At 40.6% G+C, this 23,150-nt stretch overlaps 1 protein-coding gene across 4 annotated transcripts in view; it reads left to right on the plus strand.

Moving 5' to 3' along the window:
• EPHA4 (EPH receptor A4) overlaps positions 1 to 14,719 on the plus strand; it is a 179,331-nt gene extending 164,612 nt beyond the window's left edge. For 2 of the 4 annotated variants that reach the window (XM_078389213.1, XM_078389216.1), the window contains 4 exons: positions 781 to 974; positions 7,327 to 7,482; positions 7,933 to 8,827; positions 11,198 to 14,719. In XM_078389213.1, coding sequence (XP_078245339.1) covers positions 781 to 974; positions 7,327 to 7,482; positions 7,933 to 8,047 — 465 coding nt within the window. In that variant the 3' untranslated portion in view covers positions 8,048 to 8,827; positions 11,198 to 14,719. The remainder of the gene's footprint in view (positions 1 to 780; positions 975 to 7,326; positions 7,483 to 7,932; positions 8,828 to 11,197) is intronic. The other 2 variants (XM_078389215.1, XM_078389214.1) reach the window with 2 other exon arrangements.
• Positions 14,720 to 23,150: the final 8,431 nt, after the last annotated feature.

The following is a 23,150-nucleotide window of genomic DNA, read 5'->3' on the forward strand; positions in this document are numbered from 1 at the left end:
TGAGTGATACAGCTAACTGGGTTGGTGCATCTGGTTGTAGATCTAGTGGTAAGGAATTTGAATCTGCCCTATGCCTCCTGGGAGAGGGACCGGTTAAGATCACCTGTGGCTGATAGAATTACATGCCTTGCAACCTGTGTGGCCTTGGGCAAGCTGCATGGTACCAGAGCACAACCAGGCAGTATTTTATACTAGAAAACTCCTGGGAAGGTTGCCATAAGTGAGAATTGATGTGACACCACATAATTATTACTATTTATCTATAGACCAATATTTTGGTTATTTTCTATTTTGGAGGATATTTATTACTCTCCCTCTTAAAAAAATAAAAGCCAGACACAAAATATGAGTGAAAAATTGTATAACTTTTCTACATCTTCAAAAGTATAACACATGCATCTTAACATTTTAAATATATATAAAATTTTCATATACATACATACATACATACATACATACATACATACATACATACATACATACATACATACATACATACATACATACATACATACATACGTGTGTGTGTGTGTGTGTGTGTGTGTGTGTGTGTGAATTTTTCTCTACCTTCCATTATGTTCATTAAGCAAATTTTTTAGTATACTGTTCTTTAAAAGGAAGTAATTGTAAACAATAGCTGACGTATAAACAAACTTCTTGTCCTTTTCAATTTAACATATGCGGTTGTTCAAAAGTCCAGATCCAAAGCAAGGTGACTTTCTTTTATAAGCCTGTAGTTGATTGTTATTCAAATGTCTTAACAATCTTGTTATTTGCTAGGTTATCAAAGCCATTGAAGAAGGCTATCGGCTGCCACCTCCAATGGACTGCCCGATTGCTCTCCATCAGTTGATGCTGGACTGTTGGCAGAAGGAGCGTAGTGACAGGCCTAAATTTGGACAGATTGTCAACATGCTAGACAAACTCATCCGCAACCCCAACAGCTTGAAGAGGACAGGCTCTGAAAACTCCAGGTCAGCTGTGTTTTCTTAATGGTGATGGATGAGGGAAGATATTGGTAGTGACAGGCAGCTGTATCTCACCTCAGCCTGTATGCTAAACCCGAAATTCCTTTCAGTACTCTGGTCAGAACATTTTTTTAAAAAAAGTGGAGGGGAAAACAGCTCTTCATTTGGGGTACTCTGGTCTTTTTCTTATCCATTTTGCAAAAACAGTAATTCTCTTATCCAGTTTGCCCTGAATGTTTATATAACATAGAGTTTGGGCAGCTCTGAAACCATCTGTAAAATATGCCTTTTTTTCCTAATTCCAGAATCCATAGGACACAACATACATAAGGAATATGAAAGTATTTTTTTAATCCTCTTTTTATAATTAATAGAAGTTCAAGGTGCTGGTGATTTAAAGTTGTCCAAGTCTTTGAATTGCATTATTCTCTTCTTGTTGTTGTTGTTGTTGTTGTTGTTGTTGTTGTTGTTGTTGTTGTCGTCTTTGTATCATTATCGTTATTATTAAATTATGCTCTGATACAAATAAAGAAAAAAAGATTAAATTACAAAAGAAAAGGACGAGATTCTAGCTGGACAATCTGGAAGTTACTTAATATACTTTGAAATGAAGTAGGAAGTTCAAAGTATATTTGTTGGGCTATAAAACACCTCCCCTCAGCATCTAGAGACACCAAAATCACAGGGAAGCTTCTCCTGACTCTCCTCTACAATCTCTCCAGATTTGGTGAAGATTGGGATTCCCCAAAACAGCTGTTAAATGGCACTTTCCCCGTGGGGGGGACCCATTTTGTTGTTGTATAACTCAGAAGTCTGAAATCCAATGGTGGGTACATTTTATAAGGTTTTAAAGCAAAAAAAAAAAAAAAATGAATCAATGAATTTGTGAATCCGGAAAAAAAATGTAAATTTGTTATTAGTGATTTGTTGACCTTGATGAATCACAAGTCAAAACAAATCACAATTTTTCTGATTCATGCCCATCTCTACTAGGAATGTGAAGGTCTAACCAAGTGTTTCCTAGCTTAGCAATCACTGCTGGCAGGGGATGATGGGAACTGTAGTCTAGTGGATCTAGAGGGCATTAGGTTGGGGACAGCCTTATCTGCTCTCTATTTGTGAATAACTCTGAATTTAAAAGGCAACATATTTTTTAAAAACATCTCAATAGCTCCCTGGTATTGAAAAGGACACTTTAAAAACTTTTTCGTTAATTACATAAACCAATTGCAAAGCAAAATCTAAAGGACAAGCCCTTCTCTTCCCATCCTTAGCTGAATCAAAGGAGAGGTAGGAGTACGCTCTTCCTGGAATCAGACTGGCTGGTATTCACAGGATCAAAAAGTTTTGTCCCACCGATTACATGTACCATGCTGCTCAGTGCTTTTTCTTGAACTAGCTGCAACTGTCTTGGAACCAGGCATCGTTGAGAGCCAAAGTGCAAATTATGTGGTTGTAATGTGGTTGAATCACTCAAGCATATCTGTTTACTCTTAGAAATGCACCCACTTGGCACATGCTGGCCCAGAGCAGTAAGATCTTACACTGCGAAACAGTGTGGCAAGAGGATTAGCCCTTTTCCCATTTCACTTCCAATGAAATTGGCAGCCCTTCGTGAATTTTCTGTAACATACAGACCTAGTAATTTGGGAATAGAAGTGATGATGCAGTGAAACTGCTATGATTCTAACAGTGGTGCAAATGTCAGATCAGAGTCTAGGACTTCAGTCCTTTATTTTTTTTATATCTAGGATTTCACTTTTATGGGAGAAAGTCCCATTAAATTCAGTAAGCAAAATCCTTTTACATGAAGTTATGCAGCGCATCCCAGATGACATCATCATCTAGTGCTAGTGATATTTAATTTACACTAATTAAAAGTCTCCAGTGTCCCCGTTTTAGGTTCCAGAGGTACCTAGGTCTCCCTGCTGCCCTGAGCAAGCTTTCAGGAGCCCTGGCATGGAGGGAGAGCCTCTAATATTAAAACACATCATAACTGGATTGCCACCAATGGGATTGCAACTTTTAATTAGTTTGAATTAAATATTACCAGCACCAGATGATAACATTATTTGGTTTATACCACTCAAATTTATGCAAACAAGATGTTGGCCAGTATGTTATGTTTCTGAATAAACATGTATAGGAACTTTCTATATAAAATCGAAGACCTTTGGTTCCATTCTTTTGAAAAGCTTAAGCAATCATAGAGATTTTTGGGCCTCTATCAGTAAGAAACAGCAGATAATTCTGTTGGCCTAAGAGAGCTGGCTGGATAGCTCAGTGAGCTAGGTATTTGGCTGTGGAATCGGAGGTCTTATTCCTCATTGTGCCTCCTGGAAGAAGATCCAGCCTATGTGGTCTTGAGCAAACTGAACAATCCCAGGGGACACACACACACACCCCGCGCACGCAGAAAAAGGGAAGGGTAAACCACTTCTCTACCCAGAACACTCCACCCAGAAAACCGTGGAAAGGATTGGCATAAATTGGAATTGAAGTGATGGCACATAATTATTATTATTATTTGGATCTTAAGAGTTGCGAATGTTAGAAAGTTGGCTTGAAAAAGCTTATTCTGCTTCTAAAGCTCTTCCCCCCCCCCCACTAACAGAAAAATTTAAATTAAAAAACATGCCTCTGCCCAATTTAGGACAGTTCCCTTTGTCCCACAGCATTGCATAGTCACAACTTGCTCCCCTGTCAATAATGATATCAGTATGAATAATGATAATTAACACTATCAATTTTGCCCCTTTAGGAGAAGGGCTCCCTCTTATTGATTTGTAAGAAGCTTACAAATTAATTAAAAGCAGGGCCGTTCCTGTCACAGGTTTATAATCTAAAAAGGCAGGACTCAGAAAGCAAAGGAGATGAAGAGAGAAAAGAAAAGCAGGCATACATAGGCAGAAGTTGTTAGTACAGTATTATAAACATCTTATTACAAGCTGCTACAATGCAGCTGACCACCATTAGTTGCCTTACTTTAACCATCTGAAAAAAGAGGAGATTCTGAGAGAAGGGACCTAAAATTGTCAGTATCTCAGATGGGCAGACAGAATGTCAATGCTTCCCATCTCTCCCTTCCTCCTATAGCATCACAGGTTGACCACAGTAATCATAGTCAAGGAAAGAATGAACACCTTGAATTCTTTGAATTCAGTCCATGGATAATACAGAAACTTTGTGGAGAATTTTTCTATTTAATTTAATTTAAGGACCTCATGATGCAGTGGTTAAACTGCAGTACTGCAGTGAAGACTCTGATCTCAACCTGAGTTTGATCCTAATGGGCTCAGGTAGCTGGCTCAATGTTGACTCAATCTTCCATCCTTCTGAGGTCAGTAAATTGAGTGCCCAGCTTGCTGAGGGAGCAATGCGTAGCCTACATAATTAAATTGTAAACTACCCAGAGAGTGCTTTAAGCACCATGGAAAAATATATGGGCAGCACACTTTGATTTAATTATTTATTTAATTATTTATTTAATATCCTTCCTTCCTTTCAGCAGGTCACTATATATATATATATATGAAAGCAGGGAAAAAAGAATAGAGAAAACAGAAACAGCTGAAAACACAAATGAGTTCTAATTTTAAAACACAGTTAAAATTTTATAATATAGCAATCACTACATTAGAAGCATTTAAAAACCATTTTAAAACACATCAGAAAAATGTGCTATGTTGCTCACCAGCACATCAGAGAGACTACAGATTCCACGCAATATGTTTTGCTGGTATTTGCCGGTGGGGCACCTCATTTTATTGTTTCTGTACTGCTGTAGCATGAATCTTACTTTGAAGGAAACAGAGAAAGCCATTCAGCTGAGATGACTAGAATGAAATGTCATCCTAAAAGCTTTTTATTATTATTATTTTTTGAGGGAATTGCATAATCAGTCATTTATCTTCAGGAACAAGGTGTCATAGCTGACCAGAAACAAGATGTTGAAGCAATGAGAAAATATTCTAAAAATGACACACTTCTTTACTTACAGGGAGACCAGTGTAGAATCACTCTTAAACATACCTTTTTTAAAAAATCTAGGAGCCAACAGGGGTCAGACAGCACTAGATTCAACTACTATATTAACAATTTTGTATCATAGGGGGGAAAATTCTTATCCCACAACATTTCAAACGAGAATACCCCTTGGTGATCATTGTTTTCCATTACCAAAGGCAGATTATTAATCCTCTGGGACTGCTATCTTCCTGTATTCTCTAGCTTCTTCTAATTGCATCTGTAAAATGGTGAATGTACCTCCCTCTGTCCATGTTAAATTATTTAGCAGCTTAATCTCCTTCAATAGTTTTTGATTCTAGTTTACTTGTGAGCATAGATCTCTGATTAACCTTGGCTACTAGTCCAGTGTAGAATCTAATCATTGCTGCTTTATTTCCACATAGTAACTTCTTACACGGGTATGAAATGCAAAGCAAAATATGTGTGTTAGTACTTACATGCAGCTATCTTCAATGCAATACACAAGAATGGTTTTGTATTACTAGCCATAGTTTTCCCTTTGATCTATGCTAAATATATCTGCAATAGAAATGGGTGTGGTGACTGCCAAAAATTAGAAACAACATTCATTCAATAAGAGAACAGTCCCAAACAATAGCTTATAAGGTCTGCAGTACACCCAGTCTTTGATCCTGTGTGTTTCAAATAAATTAAAATAGTAATTTTTTTAGGTGAGAAAAAAAATGTAATATTGATAGATGACAGCAATTTACTGTGGCCTACTGAGAAGTACTGCAATGTGCAAGGGTGTAGAATAATGAACAACTGTATTAATGAGTGCTTTTCTCATATTTGAAAAGTAATAATAACCTGCAGATATTTTCATTGGGAGACTGAAACACATTCCACAGGACAAAGATCAAAGCCGCCATTATTCTGTGCCAGCCCTGGCACACATTATGGTCAGGAATTGATTGATTAAAGTGGATTAACTCCCTGCTGTCTCTGCTTTGTATGCGGGCACTTGGCTTGCTTGCAGACTTGGCTGAGAAGATGCCCAATAGAAGCCTATGCTAAGCTGTGAGCTTCCACACTATGGGAGCTCACAATTCCACCATGGGTGCTTCTGAATGGAGACCTGCTTTTTCATAGTAGACAAAGGATGCTTGGCATTCCTGCTGTGATAGTTCTGTCATAGCAGATTGTCTCCCCTTTAGGATCTCAGATACCTTTCCAAGTGTCACGGGCGAGACAGACTTCTACAAGCCATTACATTTGGGAGGACCAAAGTGGTTCATTTAATGTACTAGTTAGACTGAAACAGGAATCATCTGAAAATATTTAAATATATGTTGCCCTCTAGTGAGGGATGAGTTTGTATCAAACACCCTGTGGATGTTTGCTTCCTTTCTGGCTATTGTATGTCACAGATGAATGTGACAACAAAAACTTCTGACCTAACTCTGTTTTCATATCAATTGTTTCCTAAACTAAAGGCTTGCAGTCAAAATATTCATCTACACTCTTGAGTTCTGATGGTCCCTATGGAGAACTTACCCCTTTACCTATGATATGAGCCTTCAGCAAACACAGCAGTACTACTTTCATAGCAATTTATGAAGTTCTGTCTGCCTGTCTTTCACATGTGATGAGCAGTATTGCTTTTGTATATATTCAGGATCTCAGGTGACATGTTAAAGACTCTCTGTGTATGTGCACTAAGGCACAGTTAAGATGCAGTATATGGAGGAAGATGTGATTGTGAACTGATCTGTATCTAAGAATCTGATCCTAATAATACGTCTCTACATACACTGTGCATATCATGTGATGACAATGCAGTGGTGTCACAAATGTTTGAAAAAGGAATGCATAAGGGTTGAGGTCCTATTCTCAAAAGGAGTTGATAGTAGGATCCTCACCAGTCAGGGGCTGCTAACTGTAAGCATTTTCTGTTGACACTAAGCACCTATGTGCTCTTTGTGACAATGTAAATGTAGTCCTTAAACAATCTAGAACTTTTGGTCTTGTACATTTCTGTAGGGAACAATTGTTTCCTGTATTCTAGCAGCCTAGAATATATCTGTGCTACACAATTATGATGCTATACAGTACAGCACTTTAGCTACCATGGTTAACTTCCTATGGCAAGCTGGGGATTGTAGTTTGGTGAGCTGTGGAGAATGGTCTGCTAGGGATTTCTAGGGCTATAGTTCAGAAGGGTTCTCGAGGATGGAATTCAGACTTCCTAACTGCACTGTAAATCCCAGAATTTCATGGAACCATTTCTTTCAAAGTGTATAATTTCAAGGCTTTTGAACAGGATAAAATTCAGTCTGCAAAACATTGATGAAATGTTATTTTAATCTTTCTTATTTTGTGTCCTTAGGCCTAATACTGCTTTGTTGGATCCAAGTTCTCCTGAATTCTCTGCTGTAGTTTCTGTTGGTGATTGGCTCCAAGCTATTAAGATGGAGCGATATAAGGATAACTTCACAGCTGCCAGCTATACTACCCTAGAGGCTGTAGTGCATATGAACCAGGAGTAAGTACTCAGCGGTATAACAAAAAAACTGGTAAATCTGGATTTAATCGGCTTTTTTTGCTTTGCTCTGCATATCATTATATTCATTCGAGTACTAAAATACTGTAATCTAGAACAGGCACAGAAACCTTGCATGGGCAACTCCAGATTTTGTTGGACTGAAATTCCCAGTATCTCTAGCCAGTATAGTCAGTTATGGGGGGGATGATGGGAGTTGTGGTTTTTTTTTTACCAAGACTATAGAAAGAGTTGTTTACCTCTGGACTAGAATGTACATGATTTCAACATGTCATTCACAGTGCCATCAGAGGTTTAAGTAATCACTTGTGTACATTCACCTCGCTTTGCATTATTTTCTTTTGTGTGTGTGTGCTCGTCTATAATGTGTGTTACTGGATCTGCATATAGCAGAAAGTTCTCACGTCTGGGCTGCTTTTTTGTTTCATGCAGTGACCTGTCGAGAATTGGAATTACTGCCATTGCACATCAGAATAAGATTCTGAGCAGCGTCCAAGCAATGAGGACCCAAATGCAACAAATGCACGGCAGAATGGTTCCAGTTTGAGCCAGTACTGAACAAACTCTAAACTCTTGAAATTAGTTTACCTCATCCATGCACTTTAATTGAAGAACTGCACTTTTTTTTACTTCTCCTCGCCGTTTGAAATAATAATAATAATGATAAAAATTGTTTGCAGCATTGATTGATATATTAAGATTGCTGAGCGTGTTGAGGGGAGGGGACCTACAGAAATGACAGCCCGTCATTTGAGGACAGGCCTGGAACAAATTGTTTCTTGGAATATACTTCTATGTGGATCGACATTATGTAATATACATGTATCTATTATGACATCACATACAACTTCTGATGCTGTGTTTGCTGCCAGATACTGTGATTAAACGAAGGAAAGTGCTGTTGTTCCCTCAACAGCCACTGGAATTACAATCATTGTGTTTGATCTGTGGCATAAACCACAGTTTTTCATCTTTTATTGGAATGAAGAATCTTCTGTACCAGGATATGTTGGCATATTCTAACTACCATCCGTGGTACCTTGCAGAAAACATGAGGGAGAATATCCTTTGGCTAATTAGTGCCTCTCTGTGGAAATGTTGTCCAGTTGCCAGTGGAGACAGAGAACCGCCCTTGTGGATTCCTGGATTTATTTTATTTTTATTTTAATATTTTGGAGTGGGAAGTATCGGTTGCTGCTGTGCCACTCTTAAATCTTATTTCTGCCATCACTTAAGAAAACACCTTAGTCATCCATTCTGGACTGTGGATTTTCCAGCCAGCCGTCTTTTTGTCCTTCTAAAAGAGTCGATTGAGCTGCTTTGAAAGGTCAGTGGAAATATGACTTCCCCATACTTTTCTTAGCACCTCCCTTTCCTTACTGGTTAAAAAACAGAATGCACTTGCAGGGTGTAACTAGTAGAATACCGCCTATGCTTAGGCTTCACAGTCTTTGAACTGCCAAGATTTTGCATAACTAGCTGCTTACATAGTATGAGAAGCAGTGTGATGTAGGGGATTGAGTGATAGTTTAGGACTCAGGAGCTCTGGGTTTGAATCCCCACTTGGCTTAAGGCTCACTGGAGGGAGGGGAAATTGTAAACCCATTCCTTAAAGATCTCTTTTACCTTGAAAAACCTATTAGGGCCACTGTAAATCATGTCTGGCTCGACAACACATAACAACAGCTATTTATAAGCATCATCATCTTAGGAGAACTGGAAGGGATCCTATGGATTGTTAAGTCCAGCCCCTATCAGGGAAACACAGTGGGGAACTGAACTCCCAGCTTCTGACTCCACAGCATAAATAAACCACTGAGCTATCCAGAAGTTCATATTGATCAAACATTTTTAATCACTTATCTCTGAAAAGTATTCATTGTTGTTAAACAAATAGTGTATGGAATGCTAATAAAAGAGAAATATTTCATTTAGTCCCCCTCTTCTCCATCAAAAGTAGTGCACTGCCCAATTCTGGGTATGTTTGTCCAGCAGTGCCACTGAATTTAATGGAGCTTATTCCCATATAAGTAGCATAGAAACCTTCATATCTTAGCCATTGTTTACCTGCAAATCTTAGCTACTGTTATGGCCAAAGCAGAGACGGCTATTAATGATTTGGTGCAGAGGATATGAACATAATGAGGTGAAGCCATCTGTTAGAACCATTTCAACTGAACTCGTTGTATGGCGGATGGCAATGTTGCCCTATTAGATCTTCAGCTCTGATTCCCTCCACCACCTCTTGTTCTGTTTGTGACAGAAGCTTCAGCACAGAAAGAAAATGACACTTGAGCCTGATTTGTTAGAATTCACCACATTTATTTGGAAGCCAGGAGCACTGAGTGAATTGAAGAAGTCAAACCTGCCATCTTTCCAGTGTCACTCTTGTCATTATTTTTGTCACTTGTAACAACAACTTACTGATTTTAACCACAAGCTTCCCCTATGAACTTGAATCTGAAGGCAAGTTGTTTGGAACAGGAGATGCTAAATTTGGATCCTGTCAAACTCTTGACAGCTTGTACAAAACCTTTTTGCAGAATTACCCATAAAAGCATTTCTGCTGGGAAGACTATGGTTGTGCCGTATGCCCATTTTTAAACATGACTTACCAGTCATAGTTTAACATCACTTTCTTAGAGACTGTTAGATTTTGATATTTACTCTTTTTTTTAATTACATTTTTTATTTGGTGCAGACTCTTTAGTTTCTGAAGGGCGCAAAAAATTAGAAAGCAGAATTCCCATTTCCCATCTTTCAAATTTCTGATGCTAATTCAAATTAGGCCTAGAATGAGAGAGATGGGATTTCTAAGCCTTTGCCTCCATTTATTGCACACCCAGTGAAAATTAATCCCACCTACTCAAAGTTGCTTGTTGCTTTGTTAGAAAGAATTTAATACTCAATGTCATGTAGTGGATAGGATGATGGACTGGGACTCAGGAGGTCTGGGTCCAAATCCTTGCTCACCTATTGAAGCTCGCTGAGCATGTGAAACTGGTAAAACTACTTTAAATGCCTCACTTACCTTGAAAACCCTATTAGGGTCACTGTAAGTCAATTCTGATTTGACAGCACATAACAACATAACATAACAACATAGCGAGTTTACATTGAGAGAAGGGGTGAGGAGGAATTCCCTAGGGAAAACAGCATAGCCTTCAGCCTCATTTCTCCTGTTTGTCCCAGTTTAAATTGGATTGAGATTTAGACTCACAAAAAATGCCTACAACAGCTAATAATGTCATTTTTTCCCTTGATGAGAGTCAAAGGCATACCTATTAACACAAAAAAAACACTATCTTATTAGCCAGGCTATTCATACAGCAAGTGATTAGATTATATTTTAGGGTTGCCAGCTCTGACTCATAGTGGCTGTCCAGGGTTTGGGGCAGGATCCTATCCTAGCTCTAGCTGAAGATTGTGAAAATTGAACTTGGGACCTTATGCATGCCAAGCATGTGGTGTATCCTCAAGCTACAGCCCTCCCCAGTATAGCATCTGATATTCCAAAGTGAACTCCCATCCACATAACAACCCGGCCTGACCCTGCTTAGCTTCTGGAATCATCCAGGACTGGTCACATTTAGAGGGGTATGGCAATCACTCAACCTTGCACTGGGTATTCAAAGGGCTTCTCACTTGCATTTGCCTGATGCACCATTTCTTTTCTTTCTTTTTTTTTTTTCTGTAGGGACAAAATAGATCCTGACTGTTTTTCCTGATGCCTGCCTTGACTTTGGAGGATAACAGATCTGAGACAAAAGCCGAATCTCCCAGTTTTACTCAGCATTGACTGTAGAGAAGACAGACCAAGTATAAGCAGCATTGCTCCTTGAAGGGTGTCTCCTGGCCTTCTTCCTTTTACGAGATTCTTTTTTTATCAGTAACAAAAAAGTAAAAGATAAGGTCCAGATATGGTTCTTTCATTGCCACTGAAGGAATGTACTGTATCAAAGCCCTACAGACTTCTTGTTCCTCAATGCATTTTCTTACAATGTTTGGATGTTTCGTTTTCCGCACATCACTGCTGCATTCGGATGAGTGTAGGTAGCAGAATCCTGCTAGTCGTCATAATGGAAGCCAGGGTCAGGTGCCGTAGCACAGAACCCAGTTCACAGAAGCTAAGACTGCATAGGACAGTGAAGTGTGCCATTGCAATATAATGTCAGTATATTTTAATAGAATGAAAAAAAATAACTTATTATCTCTTCCAGGCATGTGTGAGTATATGTGTGGCCTTGAGGGTGTGTGGATGCGTGTGGATGCTCGTGTGCAAGCATGTATGTGTGCTTGTATGTTGCCTATTGTACAGGGCCACCTGTGAACGTGTGAATAGTATCTCAAGGTAACTCAGGAGTCGGTTGATTTTTTTTTCTGAGCTGCTGAGTTACCAGGCCAGTAGGTGAACTGTGCAACAGTCGCAACAAAACACATATGCTCCTGAATGTTACAGTTCTGCATTTCTTCATGTATTATGTAGCTGCCACACTAACCTTAATAAATAGTTCTTCACCCAAGAACAGGGACACTTTCACTTTCCTTGTGGAGTGAGCCATAGTAAGTCCCACAATGGTGATCAAGAGTGACATTGATAACTACGAGTCTTATTGAGGCCTGTTTGTTACTGAAGCAGCAGTACCTTTATGGGAAGTAAGCAGACATGAAGTGTTTGTCTATCAGCAGATTGTTTTGTATCTACTAAAGATAAAGGTTGCCATTGACATTTAGTCAAGTCATGTCCTACTGTAGGGCACAGTGCTCATCTTGGTTTCCAAGCCACAAAGCGAGCGTTTTTGTCCGAAGACAGTTTCTGTGGTCACATGGCCAGCACGACTAGACCTCATTTACCCTCCCAGGAAAAATAGTCTTTGAAAGACTTGTTGAATGCAAATAAACCTGTGAAGTCTAAGGTTGAACAATATTTTTATTGGATCACAAAAAAGTTACAAATAAAATGAGCTTTTCCGTTCTCCTCTTCTATCAGGCAAAGATGTTGAAAAAGGTAATGATTCCGTTAGAGGCAAGAAAGGTAGCAATATGGATTATCTCCTCACTTTGCAGATGAAAGGGTAAGGGTGAAAGAGGCCCAATACAAGTTCACCAGTTTTCAATCTATTCCAGTCCACTAGGTGTGACTGCCAGTTTGGCTTTAACTGACTACTGCACCCAAATCTTTGCTGGTGCAAAGATTTAGACCTTGCTTCATATTTATCTATTCCAAGCTTAAGAAGATCTCAACTGCCTGTCTAGTACAAGATTGTCTTTGACACTCCCAGATCTTATATCTGGCTCACAGCTGGTGCAAAGATTGAGACCTCGCTTCATATTTATCTATTCCAAACTTAAGAAGATGCCTCTGTGCTCTGGGCACAGCAACCTGTATTTGGGGGGCGGGGGGGCAAACCACTCTTTCGCCTGCTCAGAGGGGAAGAAGTGTAATTGTTACTGCTGTTACTTCAGAATATAATCTCTTTTTTGCTTTGTTGCATTTTGGCTTCATTAGCCAAGAGCATGACATTTGCCCCAATTTTTAAACTGGTTGCCTTAACCCCAAGTGTTAACAGCATCTTTGCCTGATAAAGATTTTTAGAGAAATTGGAAATTCATTGTGTTTGTAACTTGTTAGTGATAAAATGAAGGCATTGCCTCAGACTTTGTTGCTACGAATGGATCACATCGTGCTTTTGTGTGTGTGTGTGTGTGTGTGTTTGTGCAGAAATATGCAATCTTCATCCATTCACAGAAGTGAATTAATTGTTCAGTGGGCCACCTATGAGGACTTTGGGCCTATGGAATGACTCCCAAGTTGAGAAAAACAAAAGCTGTTGCAAGAGGGTTGCAAAAATCAGCCATGTTTGCTATGTAAATAGGTTTGCTGTAAAAGTCTGCACTAAGGTGTAGTGATGACTTTGCTTGTCCTGTGTAGGAAAGTTTACAGAGTCTGGTGAATTCACTGTTAATTTTCTTTATACCATACTCAGAGGCAAGCCAAATGCAGGAGTCTAGGGAATGGACTGCCATTCTGTATTTTAAGCTCAGCGGTTGATGTGCTCGACCTGCTTTCTGGTCACAGAAGACCCTTCCCTGTTGAGATACAGTGCAGTGGCACAGCAGACTCAAACAAGACAGGCAAAGCAACATGCCTTGGGGGAGAAAAACTCAGAGAAGGTTGTGTAAATATTGCATTAAATTTTTTTTTGCCATTAAATAAAGCCCCAAAATGCTTTTTCAGGAGTTATTTTCATCCTTGTCTCTTCCCTGCCTTCCCCCTCATTTTCCATTTTTCAGATTTTTGTTGTTGTTGTTGTTGGTCTGATGAACACAGAATTGATGATCAATATTGCTTGGTTTATGCCGTTGTGCTGATAGCAGGACACAATGCTCTGGAGGAGCCAGGGGGCATGTAACGTGGACTGCAAGTACAGCAGATTCAGAGTGCAGCCAGATGTGTATAAAACATGGCTCAGATGGGGAGTAAAAGCCCTACACCAGTATTGCCTGCCCCTCAAAAAGAGAGCCCACAGAAATGGATGGAGAACCGGTCTTAAGTTTTTGTTTTCATTTTTCCTGGTTGCAGAAGAGACATCAACAGGACTCTCTTAACACAGCAAACTTCTGTACATTAAGAAATTATTCTGCTCACAACCTCACCGGTTGATGTTTGTCCAGGTTTCTTGCTGTTATTAACTTCGTGATGGATCTATGTATTAAATATATATATATGTATATGTATAAAGCAAAAAAGAAGAAGAAAAGAAACTGGTTCTTGCCAGTAAACAGGTCTTCAAAGCAGTATTTTTCTTTTATGTGGCATTTTCATAACCAGAAAGAAAGCATCCTGAATAATAATTAGACAGATAAAAAAAGAGAGTGCATTTATTTTTTTGTATCACAAGTATGTTGGAATATGCAAGGACTGTGGCTAAAGATTAGAATGTATGAGGCATATGATAATTTAGTCCATACTGAAGAAAAAAAATCTTAACAGTGCATTGCTTGGTTTGCAAATTTGAATGATCTTTTGGTTAGAAGTATAGATTTTTCTATTTTGTTTTAATTTGTAATTTTTCCCCTCTCCATCAATCTTAGGTACACGTAACTTATGTCATTTATTTATGGTCTTTTATACCTAGTTTGTAAAATTGTAAAATAGCAAACTAAATGCAAAAGTTTGCATTTGAAAATAATAAAGTAGTTGCTGTACAAACTTAAACGTGCTCTGTGATATTAAATACCATTTCTCTGCACTTCATTACTCTTTGCTTCTACACTATACAAAATCAAGTGTGTTTACTTGTAGAATATTTTGTCTAATTAATGGCGTCTCAAACAGCAGCAAGGGTGATAATCCGGACCATATCACTTCAGATGACAAGTAGGAGGCAGAATAGCTCAATAGACTACATTAGAGTCCTGATCTTTGACATCTCCTTTTGTACACTGAGGTTTTGCTGTCGCAGGACACCAGGGCATGGCAACTTTGGCTGTTCCAGGGATTTCAACTCCTCCTAAACCCACTGTGGGCCACACACATCCCAGCACATGTCCAAATATTTGTTGGAAACTGCTGCCAGATTTCAGCATCAAACCAAATTTCAGCATCAAACCACAAACAGGAAATATTTGTTTTTAAGGATTTTTTTCTGGCTTGCCACTAAACTCTGGTGGCACAGGGGAGGAAGATTTAGAGGGAAGTGTGTGCCTGTGGGTGCTTTGTAGCCCCCATCTGTTTGTGCACAAATATTTCCACCTTTATTGTTTCCCTGACTGCAGCTTAGCTAGCTGGATAGCTCGGTGGGTTAGGCATTTGGTTAACACAGAAACAGGATAGATGCTTGCAGTTCAGTGTGTAGGCTTCACCCTGCCCAATAGAACAAGTATTCCATTTCTCCTTTTGCAGCTAGGTGGAAGGGCAGATTAAAAAGTGATGGTGGAAAAAGAGGACCCAGCTAGCAGTTGAACCAATTGGCACTCAGATAAGCTAATGGAGTGTGTTCCCTTTTCTCCTTGTGCTTAATATGCATGAAAGCAATATCTGTGGTATGTTTGCTTGCCTGCACCAGTATCCCATGAAGCAAAGGAAGAGTAACCCCCACCAAAAGAGATTGAACACAATGTGAAATATGAGTTCTATGAGCTTTAAGCCTGATAAATTATTATTATTAGGCTTATAGGTAGATGAAGTAAACTGAAGAATTGTGTGAATATGAATTCTCGGAAAAACCAAGGGGTCTAGAAGGACCGGAGAGAAACTCAGAAAATGAAACTAAGATTTCTGAAATTGGTAGTGTTTAAGGTCTTAAGATTGTCCCTGATGCCTATAAGGTATTTTGAAGGTCAAACTCTACATTACTACTTAATGTTCAGTGCTTGAAAGTCATTAATTTGTGTTTTTCAGGTATAAAGCCATGACAGGAAGCAAAGGGTTTTTTTTTTAAATATTACACAGCTATGGGGGCAGGCAAAAATTGTGGAGAATGAGACATACAAGACAGCAGCCATAGGATTAACCTTCTGTGGTTAGCCCAGCAAGGTATGTTTTCATTGGTCCCAGTGGGAGCTTGCTTTCTACCTAGTGTTAATAGCATTGACAGGTGATTTTCACTGGAACAGCAATGGGGGTATAGTTACACCTTCCCCACAGGCCACAGTCATGCACTTGTTCAGGGACTCCCACAGCAGCAATATATATTTTAAAAAAAATGCATCAACTATGTTAAAATAATGTGTAGTGTGATCCTGAGATGAATTGAAGTATTGTATTAATATTATGTGGCAACTTAGCCCAATTGGTCACACTCCAACTTTCCTGAGCAGAATGAAATTGTAAATCCATTTATTTATTCCCTGTATTTTTAGGCACCTCTCTAACCAACACAGCTCATCTTGAAGATTACAGAAGGGAAGCCAAGCTTCCGTCTTGGGGTAGGGAGTTCTGCAAATAAGCAGCCACTGCTGAAAGAGCCCTACCTGTCTTGCCAGCCAGTCTCATTTCTGTCGAAACTGGGCAAGCCTGCAGGATGTACAGTCATATGAAAAAGAAAGTATACCCTTTTTGGATTCTACAGTTTTACATATCAGAACATAATTAAAATCATCTGGTCCTTGGTAGGTCTGAAAATTAGGTAAATACAGCCTCAGGTCTGCAACAATGAATCACATATTACACTGTGACATGATTTATTTAACAAAAATAAAGCCAAAACAAAAGCCATTTGTGAAAAATTCAGTACACCTTATGATTCACCAACTTGTAGAACCACAGTTAGCAGCAATAACTTGAAGTAATCATTTTCTGTATGCCTTTATCAGTCCCACATCATTGCGGTGGAACTTTGGGCCATTCTTCTTTAATATGTTGTTTCAGTTCATTGAGGTTTGCAGGCATTTGTTTATGCCTAGCTCTCTTAAGGTCCCACTACTTCATTTCAATTGGGTTGAGGTCTGGACTTTGACTGGGCCATTGCAAAACCTTGGTTCTTTTCTTTTTTTAGTCATTCTGTTATAGATTTGCTGGTGTGCTTGGAGTCATTGGCCTGTTTCATGACACAATTTTTGGCCAAGCTTTAGCTGTCGGACAAATGACCTCACATTTGACATACAGATATACATGCAAGATATACAGAGGAGTTCATGGTCAGTTCAATGACTGCAAGGTGCCCAGATCCCATGGCTGCAAAACAAGACCAAATCATCATGCCTCCACCACCATGTTTGACAGTTGGTATGTGGTGTTTGTGCTGATATGCTCTGTTTGGTTTTTGCTAAATGTGGTGCTGTGCATTATAGCAAAACATCTCCACTTTGGTCTCATGTGTCCAAAGGACATTGTTCCAGAAGTCTTGAGGTTTGTCCAGATGCAACTTTGCAAACCTAAACCATTCTATCATGTTCTTTTTAGACAGAAGAGGCTTTATCCTGGCAACCCTTCCAAACAAACTATACTTTGTTCAGTTTTTTCTAACTGTACTGTCATCAACTTTAAAATTTAACATACTAACTCAGGCCTGTAGAGTCTGAGATGTAACTCTGGGGTTTTGGCAATTTCTCTGAGCATTGCAGTGTCTGACCTTGGGGTGAATGTATTTGAATGTCCACTCCTGGGAAGTTTAGCAAGTGTCTTGAATTTTTTCCACTTGTGAATAATCTTCCTCGCTGTAGAATGATGGACTACCTAATTTTACCTAATTTTCAGACCTGCTAAGGACCACATGATTTTTATTATGTCTTGATATATAAAGCCATGGAATCCAAAGGAAGTACATTTTCTTTTTCACATGACTATATGTAGTAGAACTGAATATTCAGGCAGTCTTGTGTGTGTGGGGGTGTGTGTGTGCGCGCAAGCACATTATTAAAAGTAATTCAGTACGAAACTGGTCATGGCTTTCATGGTGATGAACAGCTTTGCACTGAACTAGGAAACAGGCACAAAAGAGGTGCAACATGATCCAAATGTATGTCTCAACTCATTTAAGGTACAAAGAAGAAGCTCTAAGCACATCTTCACCTGAGTATGTGAGGGCTCAAAGTGTGTCACACAAGATTGTTCTCACATTCAAGTAAACATAGGTCAAGTGCTTCTTCAAACCTTGGTGCTGACACAAAACAGGAGCGGAGCCACAGTGCTTGATTTTGTCACAATAGATACTTTGAGCTGTTACACTTAGATGGAAGTCTATGAAAATTAAATCCCCAATTTTCTTTTTCCTTTGAGGTGTTGAGAGTGTAGTAAATCCTAAATATACACCAACATGTATATTGATGAAAGACATAGGAAGTGATGGATTGGAAGGATTTTCAGAAGTAATCCTGCCCAAAATTTCATTTTCCAGTATATAAAAATGTAAATTATTTAACAAGTTCTGGCAGCCACAATTTACTTCTCACAGTCAGTGACACAAAATAAAGTACTTGTCCGATCATACATATGATGCATAAGTTGATAAAACTATCATCGTATCATTCTTTGATGGCCTGTATTATAATTACAGCAATGAGAAGTAGAGTGTGGGTTATATCAAGAGGTGATGGCCTCTGTTCAGTGATGTTATTGTGCTAGTGCAAAATTTGTTGTGCTAACCATTGGACATCTAAGTTAGCCCAAGGTTGATAATACAATTTGTGCAACTGAGTGCAGAATCCCTTGGGCATCGAGCTGCACAGACCCTTGTGCAATATTGTAATCCAGTGCAACTGCTCTAGCAATGAGCTATCATTCCATTACAATTATGCTGGCTGAAGACCTTTGAGTGCAAAGCCCAGTCAAGAAGCATAGCTCAAATAAATAGGTCCTTCCCATGTGTGTCCAAGCCTGCAAATCAAATGGCAGTAAACATACTTGACCCCAACACAAGAGTGGGGAAAGGTCTTGCCTTGTTCCTTATTTCATTAAATTACATTAAGAACAAAAGTATTACCAAAATATTGGAATTGTGCTACTTTCTGCATACTCTGATGACGGAGCTTAAGGGAAGTGGGAAGATATTTTAGCCCATTGGTTGAATCATGAAAAAAAGTGGGAAAGGTCTATAAATTGCTTGTTCACACAGCAAAAATTTGTTGTGCAAATTATCAGATGATCGGTAATTGCCTTCCTTACAACCAGCAAAAGTTTGTGTTTGTAAGGAAGGCGATTGCCAACCATCTGGAGTTCAAGATGTTGACTAGGTTAGATTTTGATTTCAAAAACCAGATAACTTAAATATCAGCCAAACAGCAAAATAATTAGTTTTCCAGAAGTGGAACAAGAAGAATGAAAAAGTCACAATTGTTTTAAAAAAGTTTTCCCACATTGGGACAGTGCTTGAAATCCTATTACTTTAACTTAATGGTGTGTAAAGCTGATGATATCAGCTACAGTGATGTTTCTGAAATTAGAAGCTATCGAGTCCCTCTTTCCAGTGGTCCCAAGGATTCCCAGGTTTTGTCAGGAAGAAGCTATAAGAGGTGCAGGATGAAGGGAAGTCTTTAGTTTTCTGAAATTGCCACCAATGGGATGACTTTATGGGCAACAATTATTCTTTTTCATGGCCTCTGTGAATGCACACATATGGATATTGTCTGCGCCTGCGCTGACTCTCAGAAGATTCTAGAACTAAAAGTAACAATTTTATGGTGTGATCCTCCATGAGGTGTATGCTCCTCCCACCCACCATCTTCCCCAGTTCCTTTTTTCCACTGAGCTGAATGGTTCTCAGGAAAGATAGAGCTCTTCGCTCTATCTTTGGCTATTTTTCTAGGCTCTTTTGAGCTCTTGTTTGCTTTTCTTTACCTTAAGTACCTACTTAGTGATCCTCCGCATCTTTTTGTTTGCCTAATTGGCTTCCCGCAGTTCTTATTCCCTTCCCTCTCCCCCTTCCCTTCCCCCGTCTTTTCCTTATGGCATCGCTGTCTCCTTTTAAACGTTGTACTACTTGTGCAAATAAAATTGCACTTTCTGACGGCCATAGTCAGTGCCTTTTTTGCTTGGGTGAGGAACATCCAACCCATTTGTGCCCTGCTTGTAAGAGCCTAACCAAGCCGGCATTTAAACAGAGGCTCCACGGACTTTGGTCTTACCTTTGGCAAACAGCCATGAATCCTCCTACTGCATCTTCAGAGGCGGCTAGATCTCCTGCCCTCTCAGCCAATAGACTTCCAGCGGGCCAGTCTACTTCTGACTCTACCTCTGTGCTACCAGCTAAGGACACTGAGAAAACAAAATCGTCTGGTAAGCACAAGTTGCCCTCCTCTCAAAAGTCTTGAGCGCACGACCCAAGTTCGAAGAAGAAACTCAAACCTGCCACTAAGAGGCTTAGAAAGGACAGGCTTCCCCACGTGGAGCCCCCCCCCCCCCAGCCTTCTCTGCCCTCCCTTATTGTCGAGGAATAATTCAGAGAAGCTCCTGACTTGGCCTCGGATGGAGATGAAGCACACGTTATTGAGCCTCCCCCGCGATGCCGCCCCAAAACCCGAGCATTGGCCTCATTGCGGCTGCGCCACAGTCCAGCCTGGCCTCAGCCCATTCAAACCTTGACTCAGGGCGGGCAGCGGAAAGCTCGGCATCCGATCTGGAGGTTCCCCCTTCTCCTCCACGGAAGAGAACGGAAAAACAAAAGCACCGAGGTCCGTGGCATCGCAAGGCGATTTCTGCCCCTTTCCAATGGTACCATACCATTTTGACCCCTTCATCTGGCAAACTCTATACGAAAGGTACCAGCCTGACCAGGCTCAACGGCCCCAAACAACGCTGGAACTTCCCCATGCCGTCCCCTTCATGAACTCGAACTGCCTCCGCACGTCCACTTTGGCCCCAGCAGTCTCGGCTCCATCCGTATGCCCTCCTGCCCCATCTAAGCCAACTCCGCTACCTCAAATGCGAGACAAGGCTCACACGGCTTTAGCCCTGCGTCCCGCACCCTCGATGCTGGACCCAATGACATCTCAAGATCCCTTTGAAGTCCCGCCAACCCAACGACACCAAGCTCCCTTGATAGAGGGCTTCGGTCCATCGGACTACCCTTCATCTCCAGGCTCCCCTGCATCTTCGGAGGCACAACACTCTGAATCCTCCCATGAGCCCGAGCTTCCCCCTCCAATCCCAGATACGAGGGGCAACCATGCTTCGTCCTCTTCGGATGACTTCTCCTCATACTCAACTCTTATTTTCCAAATGGTGCAAGCCCTGAATCTTGACACCGAACAACCCTCGTCCGCTGATGTTGACCCAGTGTTCGACAACATCAACCAGGAGCATCCCGTTCCTTTGAGTCTTCCCTTTAACAAGTCTATCCTTCAACTCATTAAGGACATTTGGGGAAAACCTCCTTCCACTATGCAGATCTCTTGCAGCACCAATGGCCTCTATAGGACCCATAGTGTCGATGCCGAATTCCTCAATAAGCATCCAGTGCCTAACTCTATTATTGTCAAGTCTAGCAAGGCTCTGTCCCAGGCCGGGTCCAAACCCACTCTTGCCAACAAAGATGGCAGGAAAGTTGACACAATGGTGAAATGGGTTTACTCCCTACAAGCCTTTTTGCTCAGAAGCATTAGCTACCAGGCAACTATGGGCGCCTTTCAGCGTCATCTTTGGAACCAAGTGCTTCCCCTGATTGACTCAGCCCCTGAACCCACCTAGGGGGTCTGGTAGTCCAGATAGGCGGGGTATAAATCAAATAAATAAATAAATAAACCCATGAGATCTGATCTCATCAACATCCATTCACAAACCATTTATTTGGCCAAGTACCAGAGGATTGCAGTGCGACACTCTGCTGAGGCTGCTTCTAAAACTTTAGTTACATCTATCTCTATTCGACGCCATGCCTGGCTCAAATCCTCCACAATCTCTGATGACACCAAGTCAAGAATCGAGGACTTGCCCTTTGATGGTGCCGGCCTGTTCAACTCTACAACAGATGATACCATGGAAGACTTCCATAAAAAATGCAAGTCTGTGCATTCTTATTCTACTCAGCCATCTACCTCCTATCAACGACCCTTCTACCGCACGGGCCAGTTTCAACCCAAGCAGTATCAAAATCAAAGGTTCCAGCCTTACAGGCAGTATCGCCTCCATCAGACCGACAGGTCCCTACCTGCCCCTCAACTTCTGATAGCATCGTACCGGCCTCAAAGCCTACCTCGTAAACGTCAGTCCTTTCGTAAAGGACAGTGAAAGGGTAAGCAATATTGACAACTACCTCTGCCTCTTTTTTCTGACATTTTTCTTTGCCCACTGAACTCTACCAAATTGGCCCCATTTTTCCATCGTTGGCAAGCCATTACATCAGATAAATGGGTTCTATCCATCATAGCTTCTGGCTACCTCATAGAATTTTCCGATCTACCTCCCTTGGGGTTTATTCGGTACACTCCCTATTCCTCTGCTTTGCAGGATGAGGTTACCATACTTCTCCAAAAGCACACCATTCTTCCGGTACCTTCCTCAGACTCCCTCAACGGTTTTTACTCAAAATACTTTACTGTTCCTAAAAAAGATGGAGGCCTCCGCCCCATCCTTGACCTTACTCACCTCAACCATTTCATTTCTCCCCATAAGTTCCGCATGCTTACACTGGACTCTATTATCCCTTTGCTTTCACAGGGAGATTGGTTCATAATCACTGATCTGCAGGACGCCTATTTCCACATCTCCATTCATCTGGACCACCAAAAATTCCTCAGGTTCCATTTCAACAGCACTACCTTCCAATTCTGTGCCCTCCCGTTCGGGCTCTCTACCACCTCCCGGACTTTCACCAAGTGCATGGCACCAGTAGCTACCTTCCTCCGGCTGCAGGAAATAAACATTTATCCCTACATCGACGACTGGTTGATAGTGGCGACATCATGCCTCGATGCCATAAAAGCACGAGACACAACCCTCCATACGCTTCAAAGGCTCGGTCTCAAGATCAACCTTGAAAAGTCGCACTTGATCGCAAAACAGATGGCAAAGTTCATAGGCATGGAGGTAGACTCCATCCGTGCAAGAGCTTTCCTGCCTCCAGACAGAATCAGGAAAATTTAAAAGGCTGTCCGCTTTTTCCAAACACATCACTCCATTTTGGCGCATCACGCCCAACACCTCCTAGGTCTCACAGCATCGACGACGGCTGTCATCCAACACGCCAGGCTCAAAATGAGGTCCCTACAGG

The sequence above is a fragment of the Pogona vitticeps genome, chromosome 3 (assembly GCF_051106095.1).
Source record: "Pogona vitticeps strain Pit_001003342236 chromosome 3, PviZW2.1, whole genome shotgun sequence".
NCBI lineage: Eukaryota > Metazoa > Chordata > Lepidosauria > Squamata > Agamidae > Pogona > Pogona vitticeps.